Below are 26,062 nucleotides of genomic sequence, written 5' to 3' on the forward strand. Positions count from 1 at the left end.
GATTTGCTTTACCAAAATTTTTAAAAACATAAAACCAACCTATTATAAATCACTAAGCCTGTCACTGTCACTAGTTCACTACACACTACACAGTGGCAGACACTACACACTGCGGAGACATGGCTTAGCCACAGCCTGGGGGATGTTTCCAGAATGAGATTTTCACTCTACAGCAGAGTGTGTGCTGATATGAAACTTCCTGGCAGATTAAAACTGTGTGCCCGACTGAGACTCGAACTCGGGACCTTTGCCTTTCGCAGGCAAGTGCTCTACCATGTCTCCGCAATATCCTTTCTTTCAGGAGTGCTAGTTCTGCAAGGTTCGCAGGAGAGCTTCTGTAAAGTTTGGAAGGTAGGAGACAAGATACTGGCAGAAGTAAAGCTGTGAGACCGGGCGTGAGTCGTGCTTTGGTAGCTCTGATGGTAGAGCACTTGCCCGCGAAAGGCAAAGGTCCTGAGTTCGAGTCTCGGTCGGGCACACAGTTTTAATCTGCCAGGAAGTTTCATATCAGCGCACACTCCGCTGCAGAGTGAAAATGTCATTCTGGAAAGATGGACATACCTGCATGCATTTTGAAGCTACTAAGTAATGACAGAAAATGGAAAAAAAATGATGATAACTTTTATTGTTTGATAAAGGGATGCTAAACGTTATTCCACTTAAATTCAAACAGTAAATAACTGTCGTTCAACTCTTGCCACTAACTACACACCTTATTGGCCCAAAAACCAAGGTATAAACTAAATTCATATTTCATATTAATGTTGCAGTTGATTCATGGTCAATAAGCTGTGATTGTTCTTGGCATCTGAGTAAAAGTAAACTGTGGTTGTATGCAGCAACATTTGAATACTGGGTCATACAATGTGATCATAGCATGGGATGACGTGCCATATATTTCACATGTTCATAAAGGCCTGTACAGTTTCATTTACAGTGGACCTGTCTTTGCATTCACATTATTGTATCAGCTCCCACTGTCCATAAACCACAAATTACTAGACTGCAGTTGGCTTCTGAATGCTGCTGCTGGTGTGCTCAATTCTTCCTCACACTAATGTGACAACAACAATTTTCCCAACTGAATTGCTGTATTGCTTCTTGGACAAACAGTAACTATATTTATTTGGATCTCTGTTTGGTACAGTATGTGGGATCAGCTCTTTTATATTAAAGGAACTGCTGTTGAGGAAGTTTTAGCACCTGAGATTCTGCCCATCTTTAAGCCAACTGCATGCCCCATGTTTCAGTTTAACAATGTCTGGCTACATGTGATGAGAAACATTCAAGCCCTCTTTGAAGGGTTGTGAGTATTTCTCCTTCCCAGACTTGCGTGTTCACCTTATACACACATCAAAAAAAGTTTTGTATCACCCCAGTTCTCAGAACTCCTGAAGATAGACGTTGACTGTGGATATTGTATCACAGACACCGTCCCTTTAACTGTTCAGAGATGACACTAAACCCACCCAAAGACATAAACAACCATGCATGAGCTGTGCCTATTAGATGGAGGGGGTCCGACAGCCGATCTGCTCCAGTCATTCCACAAGAAAGGAGGTGCACAACTCATGTTGCCTGTAGTTCAACCATGCCTAGATTGTCAATATCGTGGTTCGATCACATCTGCATTGTTATTTTGTGCCAGGAAGGGTCTCTCAACCTCAAGTGTCCAGGCATCTTGGAGTGAACCAAAGCAATGTTGTTCAGACATGGAGGAGATACAGAGAGACAGGAACTGCCAATGACATGCCTTGCTCAGGCCGCCCAAGGGCTACTACTGCAGTGAATGACCACTATCTACGGATTATGGCTTGGAGGAACCCTAACAGCCACCATGTAGAATAATGCTTTTTGTGCAGCACATGACATCATGCTATGACTCAAACTGTGCACAATAGCCTGCATGATACACAACTTCTCTCCCGATGTCCATGGCGAGGTCCATCTTTGCAACCATGACACTATGTAGCGTGAGGGACGTGTTTGGAGGCAACCCGGTCAGGCTGAATGCCTTAGACACATTGTCCAGCGAGTGGAGCTTAACTGCTGCTTTGGGGTGGCTTTATGTGGGGCCAACATATGCCGTTGGTGGTCATGAAGGCACCATAATGGCTGTATGATACGTGAATGCCATCCTCTGACCGATAGTCCAACCATATCAGCATATTGGTGAGGTATTTGTCATCATGGATGACAATTCTCACTCCCATCAACACTTCTTGTGAAATATTTCCTTCAGGATAATGAAATAACTCGACTAGAGTGTCCAGTGTGTTCACCAGACATGAACCCTATCGCACATGCCTGGGCTGGATTGAAAAGGGCTGTTTATGGATGACATGACCCACCAACCACTCTGAGGGATCTACGCCAAATTGCCATTGAGGAGTGGGACAATATGGACCAACAGTGCCTTGATGAACTTGTGGATAGTATGCCACAATGAATACAGGCATGCATCAATGCAAGAGGAGATGCTACTAGTTATTAGAGGTACCGGTGTGTACAAAAATCTGGACCACCAGCTCTGAAGGTCTCATTGTATGGTGGTACGACATGCAATGTGTGGATTTCATGAGCAATAAAAATGGTGTAAATGATGTTTATGTTGATCTCTGATCTAATTTTCTGTACAGGTTCCGGAACTCTCGGAGCTGAGGTGATGCAAAACTTTTTTTGATGTGTGTATATTGCCTACCAAACACATCTCAGATATGATTTATAAGTGTCTTGTTCATCATGGTTCTTCTCCAAGCACTGATTGTGCTTTGTGGACTCCCATAGCAACCACATGGAGGGAGATTCCCCATGAATATATCCAGCCCCCTCTTATTACAGGTGATGATATTTGGAGGTGATTGCAGCTTGTGGGAACTTCACACCATTCCGAGATAATAATGTCAGGAGATCTATATCTACCTACATGCTATGCAAACCACTGTGAAGTGCATGGCAGAGGGAACTTCCTATTGTATGACATGTTATGGCTTCTCGCCATTCCCGTCACATTCAATGTGTGGGAGAATGTCTGCCTAAATGCTTCTGTGCATGCTGTAATTACTCTGATTTTGTTTTCATGATTTCTACAAGAATGATATGTAGAGGACTGAAGAAAGTGTATCATTTCTTCACTTAATACAGGTTCTTGTAAGTTTCTAAGTAGTCTTTCTTGGGATAATTGGCATCTATCTTTGAGGGTCTGCCAACTGAAGGCTTTCAATCTTTCTATGACACTTTTGTGTGAGTCCAACAAACCTGTGACCAGTCACAATGCACTTCATTGTACTGGGTTGATAAAATAAAACTGGCCCAAATAATATTTACAATAAGACTGTTCGTTTCATTTGATATATGTTCAACATGCTTGAGCAATATTCTAAGATGAGATGCACAAGGGATTTGTAAACAACCTTGTTTATACACAAGTTACATTTTCCCAGTATCCTGCTACTGAACGAATTTTTGCCACTTGGTTACCTACAACTGAGTGTATGTAATCACTCTATTTCATACCTCCGTCCAGTTTTTTGTATGAGTTGACTGAGTGTAATAGTTACTCACTGCTAATGTAGCCACAGTGCACCATACTTTTCCATTATGTGAAGAGCACAATTTTACATTCTTGAACATTTAAAGCAGTTTTCCAGTTCTTGCGTCACTTTGAAATTTTATCCATATTTGAATGGGAATTTATGCACCTTTTTCCAGATGGAGCTCCATTATAGATAGCTACATCCTCTGCATTAAGTCTGAGATGAAAACCCATTGTCATGTAATCATAATAATTTGTGCATTGACATTTATGTAATCTTTTGTACAAAGTTCAGTTCAGTCAGAAGGTTGCATTAGAGTGATACTTAGAAACAGACACTACTGATGAACAAAATCTTTTGTCTTGCACTTTTAAATGTTATGTACTGTGCAGAGTTGTCCATGTGCTTATAAAAATTCAGTTTGCTTTTGTATATGCATTTTTTTAAACATACTTTTTATGTTGATAGTATCTCTCTGGTGACAACATTCTGTTACCTTATTCACTTTGTAGCTTTTTTCATTTCTCTTTGTATCTTTATGCCACAAATAAAATTCTTCTCATTATGTGCTTACTTTTTAAACATTCTTTGATAATTTAGTACCTTGCATGCCATTTCAAATGTTAATTTATTGGTTTCCTTAGAAACATGAGAAAAGTAACTCAGTCATAGGGAAGACCCATTTAATCTGATATACTCACAATTTTTCCAGGTTATTTGGTTTTACAATTATTTTGATTTAGGCACAAAAATACAGAAGACTGTGATTTTGATACATTCAAAACTTACTGACATGACACAAACAGCACTACAGGCAGAAAATCGGTAAGTTTATTTCCTTCAATTATACCAGCATAATGAAATGAACCTTTCATAGCATGAAAATAGTTCAGATATTTTTGTGAGGTTTTATATTTAAGATGGAACAGAAAGTAGCATAATTATGATTCTGCCCCTTTACATACTCACACAAATAACAATGTTATCAGGATTAAACTGTAAGTTAGAAAATATGGAGTATTTAAATTAGACACTGTTGTGGCCTAAAAATTGTAGTTTTTTCTTGGAATATTGCTGAACATTTACAACATTCATGATGATAATATGGTGCTGTAATTCCATATGTGCTTATAGTTGTTAGCATAAGGCACAATGTTTTCACCCCACAGTGCTACAGCATGCAAAGCTTTAAAGTTGGAAGTTTTCCTTTGGGATCCTGTGGTCACTAGTTGTAAGTCTCTTGGGCATGCAGCTGAATTGATTGGTAGGTGTAGAATGAATTTTTGATGACATAATGTCCCATCATCAACAGGTTACTTCAGCTGACTGACATCCTGGACCAATAGGTGTGATATTTATATCACACCTATATCCTCCTTCACCATTCTTTGTATTCCATTTCCAATGTGGAGAATGTGCAGAATTTTTTTTATCCTCATATATCATTTTGTTGTTGGTTTCAAGGCAATGTTCAGGAATGGCTGTCAGATGTGGGTGTGCCATTAGTGTTCCATGCACCTTTCTCTAACTGTGTGAATGGTTTGTGTGGCATATGCATTCCCACACTTGCACGGTATATCATACGCTCCAGATTTCCAGAGTACCAGGTCATCTCTTACTGCCCCTGAAAGGGATTTGGCCTTTGCCAGTGGGCAGTATGGTATACACATTTGATACTTTGTCATTGTAAAATTCTACCAATTTTTCCAGATAATGGTTCCTGCATGTGGAATGTAGGTTATCTTTTTTTGGGTGTTCTTCATTGGGTGTTGGGTGTGATGTGGTCTTTTGCTTGAAGATGTGATTGAACTTGGTGGAAAAAGCCATGTGCATTCTCTAATTAATGATCCTGACATTGTCTTCCTCCCACTGCATAAGGAGAACATAACCGTCTTACTAGGTGCGGAATACAAAGAGTAAATGTACAAATTCCTACAATATGGTGATGATGACAGATCCAATTAGCTGGCTGCATTACAGACACCTGAACTTCTCTTCCTTTATGGAAGAGACAGCAAAGAAACTTTAGCCATGTGTTTTTCTTGAACAGGTCTCTGTGAGATGGTCCAGTTCCAGTTTCAGGCTTTCTTCATCAGAGTCCACACAAACTCTGTGGACAAGGATGTTAACACTCCTTTCATTTATGATGGGTGAACACAGCTGCATGTGTTAAGTTACTGGTCTCTGTGTGTTCTCTTCTGGTAGATGATGTGTCCCAGTGTTCCATCTGATTTTCTTCATACCAAAATATCCAAGAATGGCAGCTGATCATGGGGAATTAAATTTGGTTGTGGATAGCATTCAGGTGTTGCAAGCCTATGAGGCCAAAAGATGAATGTATCATCAATATATCTGTGAAAGACTTTTGGTTTTAGTGGTGCTGACTCTAGAGCCTTGTCCTCAAAGTCTTCTACGCACATATTGGCCACCACAGGTAACAGTAGGCTACCCACAGGCACACCACCAGTCTTTTTGTTGTAATATCTGTCAAAAAGAAAATATGTGAATGTGAGTACAAAATTGAAAAGGTTGGTGAATGACGGCTCAAATTTCTTTTCAATAAGTTCCAGCAGCTCATTGAGTGAAACTGGTGAAAAGTGAATCAATATCAAAACTGACCATGAGATCTGAGCTGGCCAATCTGGGTGTTTGTAGGTGTTCTATGAACATGCTGAGTTCTTGATGTAGTGTTCACATTTGCCAACCAACTGTCTCAAAATTAGCATAAAGAGTTTCACTAGTTTTTACATTGGCGTTCCCATTGTACTCACTATTGGTCTCAGAGGTGTGCCCTCTTTTTGTACCTTCAGAAGTCCATAGAAACTAGATGGTGCAGCAGCACATGGCTGAAGTTTCTTTGCTGTCTCTTCTATAAAGGAAGAGAAGTTCAGGTGTCTGTACTACAGCTGGCTAGTTGGATCTGTCATCATCACCATCTTGTAGGAATTGGTATATTTACTCACTGTATTCTGCACCTAGTAAGACAGTTATGTTCCCCTTATGCAGTGGGAGGAATACAATGTCAGGATCATCACTTGGAGAATGCACATGCCTTTTTCCCATCTGGAGATGTTATGCACTGCTGGTGAGAACATGGCACATTTCCCTCTGTATCTCCCACCATATCATGTGTTGGAGTGAGGCAACTTGTTTCATTCTGCTAGTGATTTCTGCAACAGGTAGTGCTGCTGTTGTTGGGGAAGAGTTTAAGACTTTCTGAAGGATAGACAAAGCACTGCCATTGATGGTTGTCACTGTAGAATTCATGATGGTTTGTCTAGCCTTTCACTTGGCTCTTTTGATGCTATTTGATTGAATTTTCAAGACTGTTTCATAGATGCAGTTCTTTGTACCTGCTCTGCTTGCACCCAGGATGAACAGCCCACACACTCCTAGGTAATGGGGGAGAGGAAGGACACAAATTCTGGATGTAGGGCAAAGAGTTTGCATCCTAAAGAGTCACGTTGATGGCATGTGTCTCTGATCTGTTTGCACACTGGAGTCAGGTTGGTTCTTCTGGTCATTTGGTTTGCTGTTGTCTTAATATAATGTATCATCTTGACAAAGGTTTGCACAATGCGGATGTAACAAATCCTTTTCCAAAAGGCAAGTGCATTCAGCAGACATTGTTTCTTATTTCAGAGCTCATCAAGCTTCTTGACTTGCTGTAGTGTTCTCTCCCTAGAGCAGCAACTAATCTGTGTTTGTAGGGTTTTCCCAGCAACTATGCTGCTTGAAAGGATCAAATACACATGATACCAGGATTCAAACTCTTTGCCCTACATCTAAAATTGGCATCTTACCTGCAGATAAGGGGAACATAACCATCTTACCAACACAAAGAGAAAATGTACTAACTCCTAGACAACAAGGCTTAAAAGATGATGACAACTGATCAAACCAAACTGATGCAGTGCAAGGCAATTGAACTTCTCTGAAGTACCTTTATAGACGAGACAGTGAAGAAACTTCAGCCACATACTGCCCCACCACCTAGGTTCTATGGGCTTCCAAAGGTACACAAAGAAAGCACACCTCTGATACCCAAGGTAAGTACAATAGGAGTGCCAATGTACCTGCTTGCAAAACACATTACACTAGTTTTGAGTCCATTGGCTGGTGAATGTGATCACCACATCAAAAACTCAGCTCAGTTCATGGAACATCTATAGAAATTCAAACTGCCCAACTCAGAATATCATGGTCAGTTACGATGTTGTGATTTTTCACCAGAGTTTCACTCAGTGAGCCGCTGGAACTTACTGAAAATAAGCTCATGTTCACATATTTTCTTTTTGATGGACATTACAATGAACAGAGTGATGGCATGCCTATTGGTAGTCCTCTTTAACCTGTGGTGACCAATTTCTCCATCAAAGACTTTGCGGACAAGGCACTAGACTCAGCACCACTAAAACCAACAGTCTTTTACAGATATGTTGATGATACGTTCATCATCTGGTCTCAGGAGCTAGATGAGCTTCATGTTTTCTTGCAACACCTAAATGATATCCACAAGCAAATGTAATTCCCCATGGAGGAGGAGTAAAATGGTCAGCTGCCATTCTTGGATGTTCTTGTATTGAGAAACCAGACAGAGCACAGAAATATAGCATCTGTGAGAACACCACACAGACCAGTACCTTCACACCTCTAGCTGTCATCACCAATCACAAAGGGAAGAAGTGCTAAATATGCTGGCCCTCAGAGCTCATGTCATCTTGGATGGAGAAAGCCATAGCTATAGCAACGACAAAATTTGACATGTCTTCAAGCAAAAGACCATACCACAGTCAACACCTAGTGAAGAACAACTGAAAAAGATAGCATACATTCCATATGCAGGCAATGTATTGGGAAAAATCAGTAGAGTTTTATGACTACATAATATCAAATGTGTATACTGCCCACTGGCAAAGACCAAATTCCTTTCAGGGCCAGTAAAAAATGTCTGGGACTCTGCAAATCTGGAGTGTGTTACATACCATCCCACTGCAGGAGTGTGTATGTTGGACAAATCACACATGTAATTGGAGAAATGTGCATGGAACACAAATGACACACCAGACTTCGGCAGCCCACAAAATCAGAAATTGCTGAACATTGCATAAAATCAACCACAAAATGAAATATGAAGATACAAAAGTCCTGCACAATACATCCCACTATTTGGACTGTGCATACAAGGAGGCTATCGAAATCTGGCTACACGAGAATGTCATCAACAAGGACATTGGTTTTCATCTTAGTCTAACATGGGCTCCAGCACTGAAAATTCTCCAAACACAGCAGAAATGGAAAACTGAGCATGGTGAAGGCAGATTGCAAACTGAGAACTGCCACTCAGCTCCCGATTGTGAGCTACCACCACAACCATGCCCGGCACATCTCGTGGGCCATACATGGAGTCAGAGCAGGGGAGAGACTACTGGTATGGTCCAGGATATCAGTCAGCAAGAGTAAATGGATGATGATGGCATATTAAACCATCAAAATTAAGTTCTACAATGATCTATCATTCTGGCTGCATGCCGAAGAGACTTTCAAGCAGCATATTTGCCAGGAAATCTTATGAACACATCCTGGGACCACTTACATTATTTTCACAATGGGAATGAAATGCAGAATCATGTCTTTGAAAATGTAAATGTTGTACAGGGACCCAAATAATTTACCGTCTTTCAGGATGTTTTTGTATGCAGAGAGGTAGATTTTACAGTGTAAAGGCATGTGATTACATCTACAAAGATAAAGGTAGAATAAATTAAGACTATGTTTCTGGGAAACTGAGTAGTGGCAAGCATGGCGATTCAGTTTTAAATAAGGAAGAAGGTAATGTAGTGTAGAATATAACATTATAAGAAACAGTGGTGAGTAATGGTGATAATAGAATTGTAGGTCTCTATTCACTTGTACCTGTTTATATTAATAAAGTACAAAAATGTCTCCTTCGTGTTCTGTGTGTGTGGCGGTGAGGGAGGGGGGGGGGGGGGGGGGGGCACATGATCATCCAAGCAAGATCATTGTGATTATTGGTATCAAAGCAGTACCTCTTTTAGGTACAATGTTTTGAAAGAAGTCAAAATAATAGAAGAGCCCCAAAAATGCTTAAGAATGCACAGCAAAGTAAGATTAGTTTATTTCATCAAAATGTTTGAGGATTGAGCAATATGGTAGAAGAGATTCTGGTCTGTTTGGAAAATTTAGAGTGCTCTGGAAAGATAGACATCCTGTGCCTATCTGTGTGCAACATAACCACAAGGTTAGAGGAGTTACATATAAAAGATTACACTCTGGTATTTTACTCATTTAGAACTAACAGGGGAAAAAGAGCAGTTTTTACATATATTAAGACACAATAGAAGTCCAAAAACATTGTGACAAACAGATTTTGTAGTGATCAGCACATAGAAGTGTGTGCTTGTGAATTAATACTAAAAATAGTCCACTTTTAACTGTATATACATCTCAATTGCATAATTATAAACAGTTTATTAGGAATTTGTATCTCTTACTATGATATCTGTCAGAAGGCAACAAGCAGTATAGTCTGTGGTGACTTAAGTGTAGATTTTCTAAAGGATTGTAATAGGAAAAATCCTCTGAAAACCTTATTTGGATCCTACAATTTCATTTCAGTTATTAACTTTCCAACACTATTCAGTAAAGACTGTAGGACCAAGTTGATAATGTTTCTTTGGTGAATCTGAAACCAATAAAACAACTGTTTACCCAGTAACAAATGCTCTCTCTGACCATGATGCACAGTTAGTTAGGATAAATAAGATAGTGACTTAAAGTATTGACTCTCCTACATGGAAATCAGTTAGAACAATTAATTACTCATAAATAAATATTTTTAAGAGTAGTTTACAAAAAATCACATGGGATAAAATTTATAAGGGCTGTTGTAAATGATGAACCACAGGTACCAAATATATTTAATAATCATTTCTTAAATATAGTAGAAAACAGGGACAAACAGTTCAAGAGCAAAATCACAGAAATATGCTGAAACAGCAACTCTCATAAAATTCAATTATATGAATATATGACCAACTTCTCATTCTGAAATTAAGAAAATTACTCATTCTCTAAAAAATACTCTTCTGCTTTTGATATTGTTTCCAGTAGAGTACTAAAGATTTGTTCCCATATAATAAGCCCTGTCTTATCTGAAATACATAATACATCACTAACTTGAGGCATTTTTCCAGAGAAACTGAAATATGCCATTGTTAAACTTCTATTTAAGAAAAGTAATAGGATAGATATCAGTGACTACTAACCTGTTTAACTGCTGACATCATTTTACAAAAATTTTGAGAAGGTACTGTATTCTAAAACAGTATCTCAACTGAGCAACAGTAATATTCTCAGTAAATCACAGTTTGAATTTCAGAAGAGTTGCTCTACTGAGTATGATATTTACTTGTTCACTCACTAGATTTTACTAGCATTAAATAACAATCTGGCACTGGTACTTACTATTGGTACAAATGAAAGTATTCTGTAACTTTGAAATGGATTCTTAACTATATAAAAATAATTATTGGCAAGAAACTCCTTCAAAGGCTTGTTTCAAAGGAATTTCCATTAAAGGATTTCAAACTCTTTGGAAATTACATTTAAAATTTTATCTCACTCTAAGGTGGGATGCTGTCTGTACCTTTTATGTTATCCCTCACTGCATGATAATCAGAGTAATATTGTAAATATATACAGCTCTATTTAGACTGTTGTACTTTTTTGAATTTTGAGAGTTGTTAAAAAGCTTATGTATGAGTGCTCCTTGCACTTGTGTGGCAGCAGCCCACCCACATACTTCATTTCCATATGTGAGGTATCCGTACAGTGGAACATAGCAGATCATACTCATGTGCTCATGATTCAGAACTTGTTACATTGTTCTTATTGCAGAAATTGATTATCTTAATTTGTGACAAGAGAGATCAATGTTTTGTTCCCAAGAGAGGTAGCTGTCTAACATTACACCAAGGAATGCAGTTGTATCATCCAGTTTTATTTCCATGCCATAATGAGAGCAACATTCTACTGCAATCCATCTGGTTGGTGGTGTATTTTAGTCTTTAAGACTTTTTATTGAAATTTAAACTTGTGCAGTTATTATGGAAGTAACATTCCAAGCCAAGTAAGGCACCAGAACAATTAAAAGTCAGATAATTATTCTTGGGTTTGTCATTATAATTTAGTACATTGCTATTGTGCACTGTGTGTGCCATATCAACAATAGGATGCAGAATTGACCCTTGGGGCACACCACACTTTATTATAGTTGAACTGGTGCTGTACTTTGTAATAACATTACCAATAGAGACTTCATTCTCAGTATTAATTGTATGTGTTTCATAAATATACACAGACTTTTTTTTATTTTTTTATTTTTTTTTTTTTTTACATTAATAGGAGCTCAATAATCACCTGAACCAGCATTCTCATGTAAGTTACCTGCATTAATAAAAAAGGGAATTAAAAGCATTATTGAACATGCAAAGTTCTAAAATGTTCACACTGTCACTCCTTAGTTGGATACTGCTGATGCTACACTTTGGTTTTCTGTTAAGTCTCTCATTTACAAAGTTGCATACTGATTTGCTAATGTTATTTGAGTTAGTAACATATTGGTTTAAAATTTTCTTATGTGTATATTCAAGGCTTGTTTATAGACTCTCTGAAAAGGTTGACATTTAACTCTTCCAGATGTCCATGGGAACACTGAAGGTTTTTTTATAATAATGAACTTTTTCTCCTTCAGTTGTTTCACTTTTTCTGTACAATGTACATAATCCCATGTGAAAGACTGAAATAAGGACTTTAAGTTCTCTGAAGATTTTTCATTTGCATGTCTGTTTTTCCTTTTCTCATGCATACTTTATTAATTGTGTTTATTCAGTATTTCAGTGGTCTGCTGAAGGTGATTATATAGGTGGAGGTTTATTACATCAACTCTACAGTCAATTAAATTGGTGTAAACATGATTTTTCATAAGTGTCTTCAGTTGCTATGGTTGGCACATCAATTCTGTCTGACAAATTATAACTAAATAGAATATCATTTTACTTGTCGTGATGTCTAATGTACTTTAACAAATCTACACTTATGGGGAAAAAATTTCAACATTCGGAAGCAGTTGTGTCACATAATTAAAAGTTGGTAGGTACGTTTCTACATCTGAGAAATGATGTCTACTTAAATTTCTCATCATTCGCATAAGAGTGGGACTAGCAATACCACTACAAGGATGCAAATCAGGTTGGTTTTAAATACATGCTGTACCAACTGTGAGCATTAGTTACCTTTGAGATTGGACATGGTGGGTTGGTGTTAGTCAAGAATGCCCGTAAGTGAACAAAGACACTCACTGGGTTTCAATGAGGTTGTGTAATATACTGGATGTTTCTTCTGCAATATTGCAGAAAGGCTTGGCAGGGATGTAGCCACTCTACATGATTGCTGGCAGTGGTGGTCACAAGAGTGTACAGTCACAAGAAGGCCAGGCTCCAGATGGCCCCATGGCACTATTGAGAGGGATGGCCATCATGTTCAATGTTTGGCTCTGACACATCATATTGCATCTGCAGCAGCAATTTGAGCAGCATCTGGCACCACAATGACACAATAAACTGTTAAAAATTGGTTTCTTCAAGGACAGCTCCAAGCCAGATGCCCTGCAGTGAGCATTCCACTGACCCCAAACCACTGCCATTTTTTACTCCAGTGGTGTCAAGTGAGAGCTCATTGCAGGACAGGATGGAGGTCTGTTATGTTTTCTGATAAAAGGTGGTTCTGCCTCAGTGTCAGTGATGGTTGTGTGTTGGTTAGAAGAAGGCCAGCTGGGGGCCTGCAACCATCCTGTCTGCATGCTAGACTCACTGGACCTACACCTGGAGTTGTGGTCATTGGTGCAATTTCGTATCATAGCAGAAACACTCTGGTGGTTATCTACATCTACATCTACATCTACATCCATACTCCGCAAGCCACCTGACGGTGTGTGGCGGAGGGTACCTTGAGCACCTCTATTGGTTCTCCCTTCTATTCCAGTCTCGTATTGTTCGTGGAAAGAAGGATTGTCAGTATGCCTCTGTGTGGGCTCTAATCTCTCTGATTTTATCCTCATGGTCTCTTCGCGAGATATATGTACGAGGGAGCAATATACTGCTTGACTCTTCGGTGAAGGTATGTTCTCGAAACTTTGACAAAAGCCCGTACCGAGCTACTGAGCGTCTCTCCTGCAGAGTCTTCCACTGGAGTTTATCTATCATCTCCGTAATGCTTTCGCGATTACTAAATGATCCTGTAACAAAGTGTACTGCTCTCCGTTGGATCTTCTCTATATCTTCTATCAACCCTATCTGGTACGGATCCCACACTGCTGAGCAGTATTCAAGCAGTGGGTGAACAAGCGTACTGTAACCTACTTCCTTTGTTTTCGGATTGCATTTCCTTAGGATTCTTCCAATGAATCTCAGTCTGGCATCTGCTTTACCGACGATCAACATTATATGATAATTCCATTTTAAATCACTCCTAATGCGTACTCCCAGATAACTGCTTCCAGTTGCTGACCTGCTATTTTGTAGCTAAATGATAAGGGATCTATCTTTCTGTGTATTCTCAGCACATTACACTTGTCTACATTGAGATTCAATTGCGCATTCCCTGCACCATGCGTCAATTCGCTGCAGATCCTCCTGCATTTCATGCATGCTGGCTGCAAATTTGTTTGTTAGTCTGGTGATCCAACCTGTTGTGGTTTCATTCATAAACAGGTGGTGATTTCCAAAAAAATAATGCTCACCCACATACTGATTTTGTAACCCAACATGCTCTACAGAGTGTCGACAAGTTGCCTAGGACTGCTCGATCACCAGATTTATCTCCAATCAAACACATACAGGACATCATTGGACAACAACTCCAGCATCATTCACAAACAGCATTATCCATCCCTGAATTGACCAACCAAGTGCAACAGGCATGGAATTCCATCCCACAAACTGACATCTGGCACCTGTAAAACACAATGCATGCACCAGAATGAGATTTTCACTCTGCAGCAGAGTGTGTGCTGATATGAAACTTCTTGGCAGATTAAAACTGTGTGCCAGTTTTACAATGCATGCACATTTGTATGCTTGCATTCAACATTCTGATGGTTACACTTGTTACTAATATACCAACATTTCACATTTGAAATTGTGTATCTCATGCTTACAGGAACCTGTGATCTCGCAGTGTTAATCACTTAAATATGTTACCTAGATGAATATATTCCCAAAATTTCATTACTCTATATTAATTATTTTTTGGTGTTGCTTTTTTTTCCATCAGTGTATCCCTAGTTAAAAGAATACCTGTGTTCTTATATTTGCCCCATATAATGTCAATTTTTTTTAAAATTTTGTCTATGCTTTTAGGAGGATTATAGAGCCCTATATCAATTAAGGGCATTTTCTGTACCACTAGCTTTATAGATGGAATTTCAGATGTCATTTTGACACTTCATTTGCTGATGGAATCCAGTTTTTTGAACAGTATATGACATACATAACTTTTGTGCTCTGATTGACTGAAATTATTTGACAAAGTGACAGTTAAAATAATTAAATTATTGGACAAACAAATGTTCTGTAAGAAGGATCTGACATGGTTTTCGTCAATCAGTGTTTGCTATAATTGTATTCACTTTTTGCTTAGATACTGAATATTTTGATGTAGCACTTTGAAACCTGTTTTGGTTTATTGTTTCTTCAGATATTCCTCCCATCACAATTTTACTGTGATGTGTAAGTCTCAGATGCTGTAGAATTGTGTACTTTTTGTTTACTAGATTAGTTTCCCTCAAATACCGTCTTTTAGATATCCACCTACGTCTTACTTAAAAGCTGCAAATACCATACTGAAAATTGCACAAAAACGTGACTCCCAACAAGCACAGTCATCACAGAAATTAGAAAATACATACCTTTGTGAACCTCACAAAAAGGAAATGAAAAATGGGCAAATGCATTTCTCCCTTAGTTCTGTAAAGTAAATTGCAATCATGTTCGTGGTACATGGAGGATCAGCTAAATATCATGTTCAAGTTAATCTATTGACCTTCACGAGATTATTGTGCATATAGTGTCTAGTTTAATAATTTCTGTTTTCCTATGTAGTTACTGCTACAGTCCCATTAGTGGGTGATGGGTAGTAGAAATATGAGATAGTTCCATTTGGAGAACTTAAGCTTTCTGTGATGGCCATTGAGTAGAACCATAATTTCTTCCATAAGAAAATTGCATTAGTGTTTCAAGCATCAGACTATTCTACCAGACAGTTGTCCACTGTCAATGCCATGAAGTGTAAAGTGTCTTTTGAGTGTTTTCATTTTGTAAAATGGTTTCCACTATTGTTTACCTGTTCTGAAAGACACCTTATACATGTCTATTTTACTTTGTAACATATATATTTCAGTAATAATGCATCAGTTCATGAATTAATGTCTGAACTCCTTCTGACCATATCTGTTATAATATCTGGTTACTTTTCAACTTGAAAAACTGTGGCTCAGTGGTACAGTGCTAGACTATAGATAGAAATGCCTCAGGTTATATCAGTCCAAGAATTTTTACCTGCCACTTTTCAGTTTTTCCACCTCTGGCAAGGTTTGTTAATGTGAAAAATTCTGAGTTACACTGTGGTTTGGAATCCATGTTAAACTGTAGGCCCCCTTATAATTGGCTGTGTAAATCAGTTCAGAGGTTGGCAAAAGGTACTAGCACACCAACTCTAACAGCACCATGCCTGGTTAAGCACTGTGGTGTTTAAACAAGCCTTCAGGTTGGTTACTTGGAGGAAAGTTTGAAAAATGTAATTAAATGCATCACAATTTACAAATGCAGTTTTGCAGTGATATTAACTAATCTTCTATAATCTGCTCCTACAGATATCGAGAGGCAAAAACAAAATTTATCTTTGAGCCTGAAAATGGTGATGTGGAATTAGAACAAAAGCTTCCAATGTCTTGGCATGCCTTTAATGAAACCCCAAGGTTTGAGGTAAGTATCAGTTTACACATTCTAGGGCCTATTACAAGCCATTATTCACACTAATTCTTACTTGGATTTTGTGTATACTAGTATCACTAATATGACTGTATTTAACCAGGAATTTCATTAACATGAAATACTTTCTTTGGTTTCAAAAGGATATTATTACTATTAAAAACTGTTATTACAAATATGTATAACATTAGACCTTGGGATTCATCACTATTTAGGTATCCAAATATTTTAACTATTCCCTGTATAAATATGGTAAGGAAAGTTCTGTAGAACTTAAATAATTTAGTGGTAAAGGAAACAACTTACTAAATAGTGGTAATGTTGAGTTGTGTACAGGCACACATAAAAGAATGAATCTTCACCAGCCATCGGATGAATCATTTTTTGAGCTGGGACACACATACTTAAATGCGCATCTTGATGCACACACACACACACAGAGAGAGAGAGAGAGAGAGAGAGAGAGAGATATGCAAATGTGTACAGCTACTTTATGTCAGGTGAATACACTACCACAAAAAGGATTCATGCAAAAACTAGTGAAGTTTCATTCTGTGCCTATCAAAGACTCAACTATTCCATGTACTTGTATTTATGAACTGTTTATCTCGATACATAACAGTCCAGAATTATTTGTAGGAAACTATTTTCATAACACATATGATAGAAACAAAGTTAATTTAATGTTACCATATTATAGATTAAAACTGTACTCTTAGACTCTACAATACATGGATATGAAAGTTTATAATAAATTAAAATTAAAAGACTTTCACAATTAGGTTTGCTGAAAGGAAAATTAGATGCCATCCTTGTGCAAAGCATCATTATTAAAACAAAGAACTTTTAAATAATAATAATAAAGCTTTACTTGTGCAATGCATCATTATTAAAACACAGAACTTTTAAATAATAATAATAAAGCTTTACTTGTGCAATGCATCATTATTAAAACACAGAACTTTTAAATAATAATAATAAAGCTTTACTTGTAGAGTAAAGTAATAAACATATCAGATGATCTTCTGGGGAAAAAAATTAGATGACATCCTTGTACAAAAATGTTTAGTGTTAAAACACGTGATTTTTAAATGGCAGTAAAACTTTCTTTTGAGAATGATGTAATATACTTGTACTGATTGTTGCAAATTAATTTATGGTTTTGTGGTGCTTTCTTTGTATCACAGTTACATTATTTATAAGTAAAGGAGACTACTCACTGAATATTAGAAGTGCTGAGTCAGTGACAGGCACACACGATAGAGAAAAATTGCTTTTGTAAGGTGTCTATTCTTTTGTACATGTCCAAAAGAATGAACTCCACACAAATACAAATATAAGCACCTTGATGACAATCAATAATCATTCCTAATTCACTGCAGATTTACTCTTCACCTGAACTCCTGCAGGAGTCAGAGTGAGGCTGTGAAGAATGAGGGTAATGGACAGGGGACACTATGCCTGTAATTTGCGAAAAGATGGGAATATGGGTTGGACAGAAAGTGTGCTTTGGTAGCCAAAGTTGTTAAGGTGACTGCTTGCATACAGTGGGAAATCCGGATTTTAGTCCTGGTGCACCACTAATTTTCACCGGTGACCACTGAATTTTTTTCAATGCCTGATTACAGCTAAGATAGGAATTTCAATTTCATCAGAAAGAAAACTTGCTAGCTTTCAGGATAAATCCTTTCTGTAGCTGGAGTACACACACACACACACAAACACACACACACACACACACAAACTGTTCCTCTACATACTGAAATCTAGCAAATTTTGTTTCTCTTTTGTGTGTACCTGTATATGATTGTAATGCTTCCACTATTCAGTGTGTGGTCTCCTTTCTCCTCGATACAAACAGGCCTTGTAAGGCCCAATGGTACCAACCAAACACTGTGTCATCCTCAACTGATAGGCATCATTGGATGCGAATCTGGAGGGGCATGTGGTCAGCACACCGTTGTCCCAGCCATTGTCACTTTTTAAGGCCAGAGCTGCTACTTCTCAATCAAGTAACTCATCAGTTGGTCCATCAGGGTTGAATGCACTCCACTTTCCAACAGAGCTTGGCAGACCCGGATGGACACCCATTCTAGTGTAAGCCAAAGCCTGACAGTGATCTGACGGGACCTGGTGTTATCACTGCAGCAAGTCTCCTTTACTCCTAAACAATTTACATTCTTTCAGAACTTTGCCACTATATTTACCTCATTTATATTACATACATTGACTAGTCTCCTGTACATCAAATCCAGGACTTATATATTTATGTAATGAGAGAATAAAGTTCTGATTTTGATATTGTGTTTCTGTATTAGTTTATGATGCATCCTTTGTTGAGAATAATTAATTTATAACAATGTTTTGGCATTTAAGATTTTAATGCTTGTGCTGAAGTTATGTTTCCTACAATTAACAGTAGTGTTTGTCAGTAGGATATCACATTATTTAATGATAGCTCTCTCTGGTAACAAAAATTTGATTTGTATGGCTAGTGAAATTTTCCTCTGTGACACAGGATACAAAAACATTGCTCATAAAGCAGTTTATCTACATCCAGAATTCAAATGGCAATCCTGTGTTCTGACAACAAAATCCTTTTGACATTCTCTCAGTGGATATAGGCATTGAAACTGGAAGCTATACACACTGAGTAACCACTAACACTACCTTCTATCAAGTTACAGGAATCGTATTATCTGTTACTGTACCTTTTTTAAGTGCAAAAATTCATTTATCCTGTTAAAAATTGTCATTCCATTATTCATAAGCTTCATTGATGCAACCAAGAAGCATAAAATGTACCTCTGTGAGAAAAGTTTCTGTCGTCATTAATGCATACAAGAGTAAACTACTAACATAATGAATACTATCTAATATAGAAATATGGCAAAACTTATTTGAAATCTTGGTGTTACTGAGCAGAAAACCAGTTTTGTAAAGAACTTTATGACACTCCTCACATTTTTGAAGGCCTTCATCCATACTTGTCTCTGCATATTTTCCCAAGTATGTACATTCATAAATTGGTCTTATTTCTTCTTTTTTATTCCTTTGTTTTCTGAATTTATGAGTAGCAAAAGATTAAAATTATGAATATACAGTTTATTCAGGAAAGGTTCTTACTGATTCTGTAGTCTCACATTATCAAGTTCTTTCTGATCCATCACAAATAATCTTCATTCCTGATCTATTGGTTTAGTACACACACAAACCTAGGAATGAAATTTAGACAGACCCCTACAGGCATGTAAGTGCATGTCAACTGATTTCCAATCTATACCATGCAAACACAACACACAAACAGTTAAAACATGCAAATACACACCAGGTTAATGTAATTCATAGCTGAATGGCCTACATGATTTCTGCAGATATCTTATGATAATGCATGTCATGGTGACAGTTAAGGTATTGCACCACAGAAATAAAGTAACTGGAAAAATCAAGGATGGTGATTACAGTAAAATTAAAACAACAGAAAGTCTAAAATGGTACTTAAAATATAATATTTTAAGAGAGTTTTATCTATATTACTAAATGGCTGTCCTAGAACCTGAAACTTGGTACTAGTTGCAGGTTTCCATGGACAAAAAATTTGATTTTGAATATTTTGTATAATTATTGACCAAATTGAAAAATTTAAAATGCTTTCATAATCTACTCATTAAGAGGTATAATCTTATGTTAAACATTTTACACACACACATGTTTTACAAGAGAAGTATCACAGTTAGGAACTGTGTGTTTGTCTCAAAGCAACATAATTGAAAGCACACAGATATCTTATAACTCTATTTGCAACACAATTTGCAGGCAGTAACCACATATACCAATAAATGTACTTACAAAAATATAACAGGTGTATGACAAATAGTTCAAGAGAAATGATGTCATAAATACTTAGATGTGTGAAAAACTGCAATTTGCTTAAAATGGTGTTCAGTAAGACTTCAGCATCAAACATAATGTTTTAATTTATTATATCTTCACTACTAATTATATTTGCAACACTCTTTGCACACAGAATCTATGTGTGTTACTGAACACACATGTAAAATTATATCATTGTATGAGACATAGTTCAGGAGATATGACACCATAAATATTAAGGTGCTTGACAAACTAGCTCCTGCTTAAAATGAAATAAAAGTTCCTCGGCTGTATTCATCCAGTGTTTCATAATAAGAGCACTTAGTGACTTACAGTCCACTTTAAAAATAATTTCAAACATTTCCTAAACTTCTTCTCGCTTACACGTTTAAAGTCAAATATTTAACACATCAACTCATTTAGAAAGTAGTCAATTATTGAAAGCTGTTTTATACATGAGAGTTTGATTCTGTACACAATTGGGGGTTTACTCATTTCTTGCTGGGAAGAGTTTACTGATAAAGGAAAAAATCAGTTTGGGATTTATATAGATAGTAATATAACTGTGGTGTGTAAAACTATTCCATTGGATTGGTAGTAACAGATTGTTATCTCATTTTGGAATTTTCATTGTATTTGTGTATCATATTGATAAATTAATGTCAATAAAATTATACTTTAAATGTTTCTATAATAAACTACTTTAACATATTTCATTTATGAACCCTATGTTTCAGGAGATTCCAGAGTATAAGAAGTTAAGCGATATGCAAAACTATTTCTCAACATCAAACACTACTTTCTGGACACTCTATTATGAATACAAGTCACTTATTGACCCATCAAACTGGCTGCCTCCATTCAAAGGCAAGTGCTAATATGTAATAAATTTTCCATCAGGTTTGAAAAATAATGAGTACAGAAAGAAGATTGTTTGACACACGTAAAAGAGCCAAATTTCCATAATTTAAAATTAATTAGTTTTCAAGAGTATTATAAATGAGAGGTAAACCTAATATCTTTCAAATACTACTAATAAACAGTACTCAATGGGGAACTCCACTAATATTCTTAAAGTCCCCTTCACATCGTGTCCTTAAAATCTGGTGGGCAAGGGTTGGGGGATTAACAAATAACAGCTTATGCAGAGGCATATGTGCAATCATTCTCCTTATATGTCATCAATGAGTAAAATGGGAATACGTTTTAAATATGGTGTAAAAAAAGTATCATCTGGCGTGAATATTATAGTGTTTAGGTGTAGATGTACCAATCAAAGCTAAGTGTTTCTCAAGACAATTCTTTTCAGTTTATAAGGAAGTTGCCAGTTATGCAGTGGGTGATTAGGTTTTTATTTACTGGGAGCATTCCAATTACTATTGCAGTCAGTTGGCTCAAGAGAGGTAAGGACATAAGTTAGTGGCATGATAATTTAAGAGATTTAGTTTTTTATGTAAATTGATTATAGTGTAATCAAAACAATGGGAGCCTGTTCAGTACAATGTATATAACTTTATTGGTGTACAGCAATGAACAAGACTGTTAACCATCAGCAGTAGCATCATTTTACGTCACACGGTTCTTATTCAAGCAATATTGATTCTTGTCTCTGTAACATTATGTCCCACAGAAGTACATAAAGACTGGCACTATATAACTGGCAACCATGATGCCTTCATTAAGGTCTTAAAAAAAAAAAAAAACTAAGCTCCTTCCGAACAGGCCATGAAGGCCCAAAAGTATTGACTGGTCGCTATGTCATCCTCAGCCCATAGGCGTCGCTAGATGTAGATATGGAGGGGCATGTGGTCAGCACACCACTCTCCCAGCCATATGTCAGTTTTTGAAGTTTTTGACACTGGAGATGCTACTTCTCAATCAAGTAGCGTCTCAGTTTTGCCTCACAGGGGCGGAGGACACCCAGCTTGACAGCGCTTAACTTCGGTGATCTGATGGGAACCATTGTTACCACTGGGGCAAGGCTGTTGGCAAGGTCTTGACAACTTCCTTTAAACAAGTGCAATCTGCCTACAAGCAAATTTATACACAATGCATTTATTTAGATGCTTGATGTCTCATCACCATGGTAAACACAAAAATTATATGAATGTGTGCAGTCCACCCATAGTCGATGCATGATCTATAAAATATTTAGGTCATTGTATGTGTTTACTACATTGTATATACAGTTTGTTTTACAACTCTCAGTAAGTATGCTGATTCTGTAAATTGAAATTCCCTAGTTGTGCTAATCATAATACAGGATCAGCCAGGAGGAAAGGTACTTGAAGGTAATGTTATTGGCAGTTGTGAAAAAAAAACTTCATATAGACATATGGTCTATTTTGAATGGTTTCTGTGATAGAACACTCCTAACAGTGAAGATGTGATCTTTCAGAGGGTGAACCCCATTCCACAAGACCTCAAACACCAAACAAACAACAGAAAGTTAACAAAATTGCAGAGGTAGCACCATAAGAGTGCAGACTGTGAGACAGAAAATAAAGTGCACAAATTTTTCAACAATATCATCCAGATAATTAATGCTACCGAGGACAGGCATAGTCAATTCCTTTTAAAGTCATTGGAAAATAGCAGGGGCACTAGTCACACTAAAAGGAAGGTGAAAATATTGATAGAGACCAAAAGGATTATTCAAAACCAAAACTCATCGATACTTTTCATCCATGGGATCTGCAGATACACTTCAGACAAATCGGTTGAAAAAAATATATTTAACACCCTTTATGTACAGTTCTGTCAAGGGGGGACTGTCAAGAGGAGCAGACATTCTATGGCGCTTGCTGACTATCATATTGACATGTAAGGGTCCTCTCTCCTTTGGAGAGAGTGGGTAAATGCAAAACTGTTATGTTTCTTGCTGCTCTGGAGGAAAGTTGTCATGTTGCATCTTGACAGATTTACATTTTGCATATGTATCACTATCGTTCTCCGGTATACTGCCGGGTGCAGAGGCTTCAGGCATGAATTGTAAAACTGAGGTGTTCATTTTGCATTTTCTTTGCCACATCCTTTTCATTCCTTGCCACCACAAGTAGTATGGGTATGTCAAATACTTTAATGGAATTCTCATCATCATGTCTGTCATGGTACTAGCGTGAGTACGTGAAACCAAAGTAGGGCTGCGCAGACAACATCTGTACTCAAAGACAGGGCTAGCATTGTGTCAGTATGAGAGGACAGCATTTCAGGCACCATATCTGATGATGACAAGTTGCACGTAGACAAAACTGGAAAGGAATTTGGAGGAGAGGCAGAGACAGAAGAGCAACAGGTGATAGCTAATGTGTCAATTGCAAATGCTTTTTCTGCCCTGGGAGATACAGATGCAGAAGGCAAAAATCAAGTGCAGACTGTCAGATGAAAAAAGAAGTGTGTTCCACCTATCATAGCTTATATTGTGCAGAGCATTTCAGCCCTGTTGAAGGAACTGCACAGAGGGATAAAGGGAAAATTGATGTTGTTCTATTGTGCAAGAACAACAAAAATATAGGTAGAATCTGTTGACGATTATATGTTCATAAAATATGAACTGCAAAGAAGGAAACAGAGTTTCATACATATTCGATACAACTGAAACAGGCCTTGAGGCTGGTTTTAAAACATCTACTAAGTGACATGAACCGGAAGATGTCAAGCTGGAACTGATAGATGAAGGCTTCATGATGTCAGCAGTGCACCAGTTCTCAAAGCCAGGGGAAGGGACAGGCTGCTGCAAGAAGGATACAAAACCAGAGGCAGCAGAAACAGCTAACACTGCCCCTGAAAACCAAGCTCGGAAACAGGAAAAGTTTAATATGTAGCCATTTAAGTTGCAGCCATGAGAATTTCCAGCAAAATTTCCGGGACCGTCCGTATGGCCTACCCCCTCTATTTCCACTGTGGAGGTACCCCCTCTAGTGGTCCCAGAGGTGAATGCACCACCACCACCAGATTCCCCAGCAGCTCACTCAAATGCTGTTGGAGATGAAGCTGCACCCCCTCCACTGGATCCTCCAGTAACTCAGTCAACTGCTACTAGTGATGAAGCTATTAGAACAGCTCCAGAACCCCCACCAGAGTCACCTCAGGTGGGGCAAGTACTAGTGGTGATCTCATCAGCTTACTGAAGGAATTCAAACACTATTTGTGGGGCTAAACCTGAGTACCCTGGTGCAAAAAGCTGCAGAGACACTGACAAAAGTTCATGCAGAGACCGATAGATTTTCGAAGATCATGGTAATAGTAGAAGCCATGATGTTGCTATTCGACAATGGATCTTAATAGAAAAAGATTTTTCTTAATCTTAAATTGGAATGCTCATGGCATCACTGACAAAACCTTTCAGCTACAGTCCTTTCTTGACTGGCGCACCATAGATGTTACCTGCATCATGGAGATGCATCTATTGCTGACTGATTGATTTAAGATGCACAGTTACTTGGTCCACAGGGTCAACTGACAAGACTGCCCAGGGGGAGGAGTTTCGGTAATTGTGAGGTGGACGATTTGCCACTGAGCAATTGATATACCAAATTTGGTCACGATTTAGGTAGCTGAGATAGAACTAAAAATAGGTAACCAGATGATAAAGATAATTTCGATCTGCAAACCTCTGTGACCAAATGTCAACACTAGGGACCATTTGGAAAACTGATCAGGTTGTAACCTTACCAAAACCTAATAAAAATGTCATCCTCCCTGAGAGCTATGGATCCATCTCACTCCTGCACTTTCTAGGGAATGTACTGGACTGCCTTATCCACAGAGACCTTATCCAGTTCCGGCAATACAACAATGTAATCACCCCTGAGCAGTCTGGCTTCTGTACCAAACACATATGCAAGGTGAGAGATTTAATACACAGCACAGGAGTGGTATTTATCGACATTGATAAAGTGTTCAATGATGTCTGACATGATGGCTTAATATACAAATTACTCTAGTTATAAATTCCAGGACACATAATACACATGATTGACACATTCTTGATGGGGAGGCAATACTCTGTTAAGTGTGGTAAACATGTTAGTACTATCAGGGATGCTGTAGCTGAGGTCCAGCAGGGGTCAGTTTTGAGTGCCGCACTAAAACTGTTAGGCAATGAACCGGTGCTATATGCTGATGACATAGTGGTGAACAAATGTAATAGCAACCTCAACTTCATCATCAGGAAGCTACAAGAACACCTGGATGAAATAGTCAACTGGTGCAAAATATGGAAAATTAAAATAAATCAAGGCAAAACAGTTGCAATCATGTTCGCCAGAAAACTAACACCCCCGAACAGACAGATTTCAGTAGCAGACAGAAATATTGAGTCAAGCAAATCAGCAATCTACCTAGGTCTACAATTAGACAAAAGCTAACAGTCACCAAACAGGTAAAAAGGGCACATAAGAGAGGCTGTGCTGTATTTAATCAACTATATCCACTCCTCAAGCGTGTGGGGCTGACAATAGAAACAAAGTTATGACTGTACAGAGCTATCGTCCTCCCTACTGTACTTTATGGATCTGAAGTTTGGTCAAGGGCAGCAGATATCCATTTGCACAAACTTCAAACACTACGTAATAGAATCCT

General features: G+C 37.8%; 1 protein-coding gene across 1 annotated transcript in view; it reads left to right on the forward strand.

The window, feature by feature from the left end:
- Nucleotides 1-26,062, forward strand: part of LOC126185051 (uncharacterized) — a 707,909-nt gene that overhangs the window by 585,293 nt on the left and 96,554 nt on the right. Inside the window, exons 60-62 of the mRNA XM_049927806.1 lie at nucleotides 4,249-4,361; nucleotides 16,489-16,600; nucleotides 21,217-21,346. Of these exons, the coding sequence (XP_049783763.1) occupies nucleotides 4,249-4,361; nucleotides 16,489-16,600; nucleotides 21,217-21,346 (355 nt within the window). The remainder of the gene's footprint in view (nucleotides 1-4,248; nucleotides 4,362-16,488; nucleotides 16,601-21,216; nucleotides 21,347-26,062) is intronic.

The sequence above is a fragment of the Schistocerca cancellata genome, chromosome 4 (genome assembly GCF_023864275.1).
Source record: "Schistocerca cancellata isolate TAMUIC-IGC-003103 chromosome 4, iqSchCanc2.1, whole genome shotgun sequence".
Taxonomy (NCBI): domain Eukaryota; kingdom Metazoa; phylum Arthropoda; class Insecta; order Orthoptera; family Acrididae; genus Schistocerca; species Schistocerca cancellata.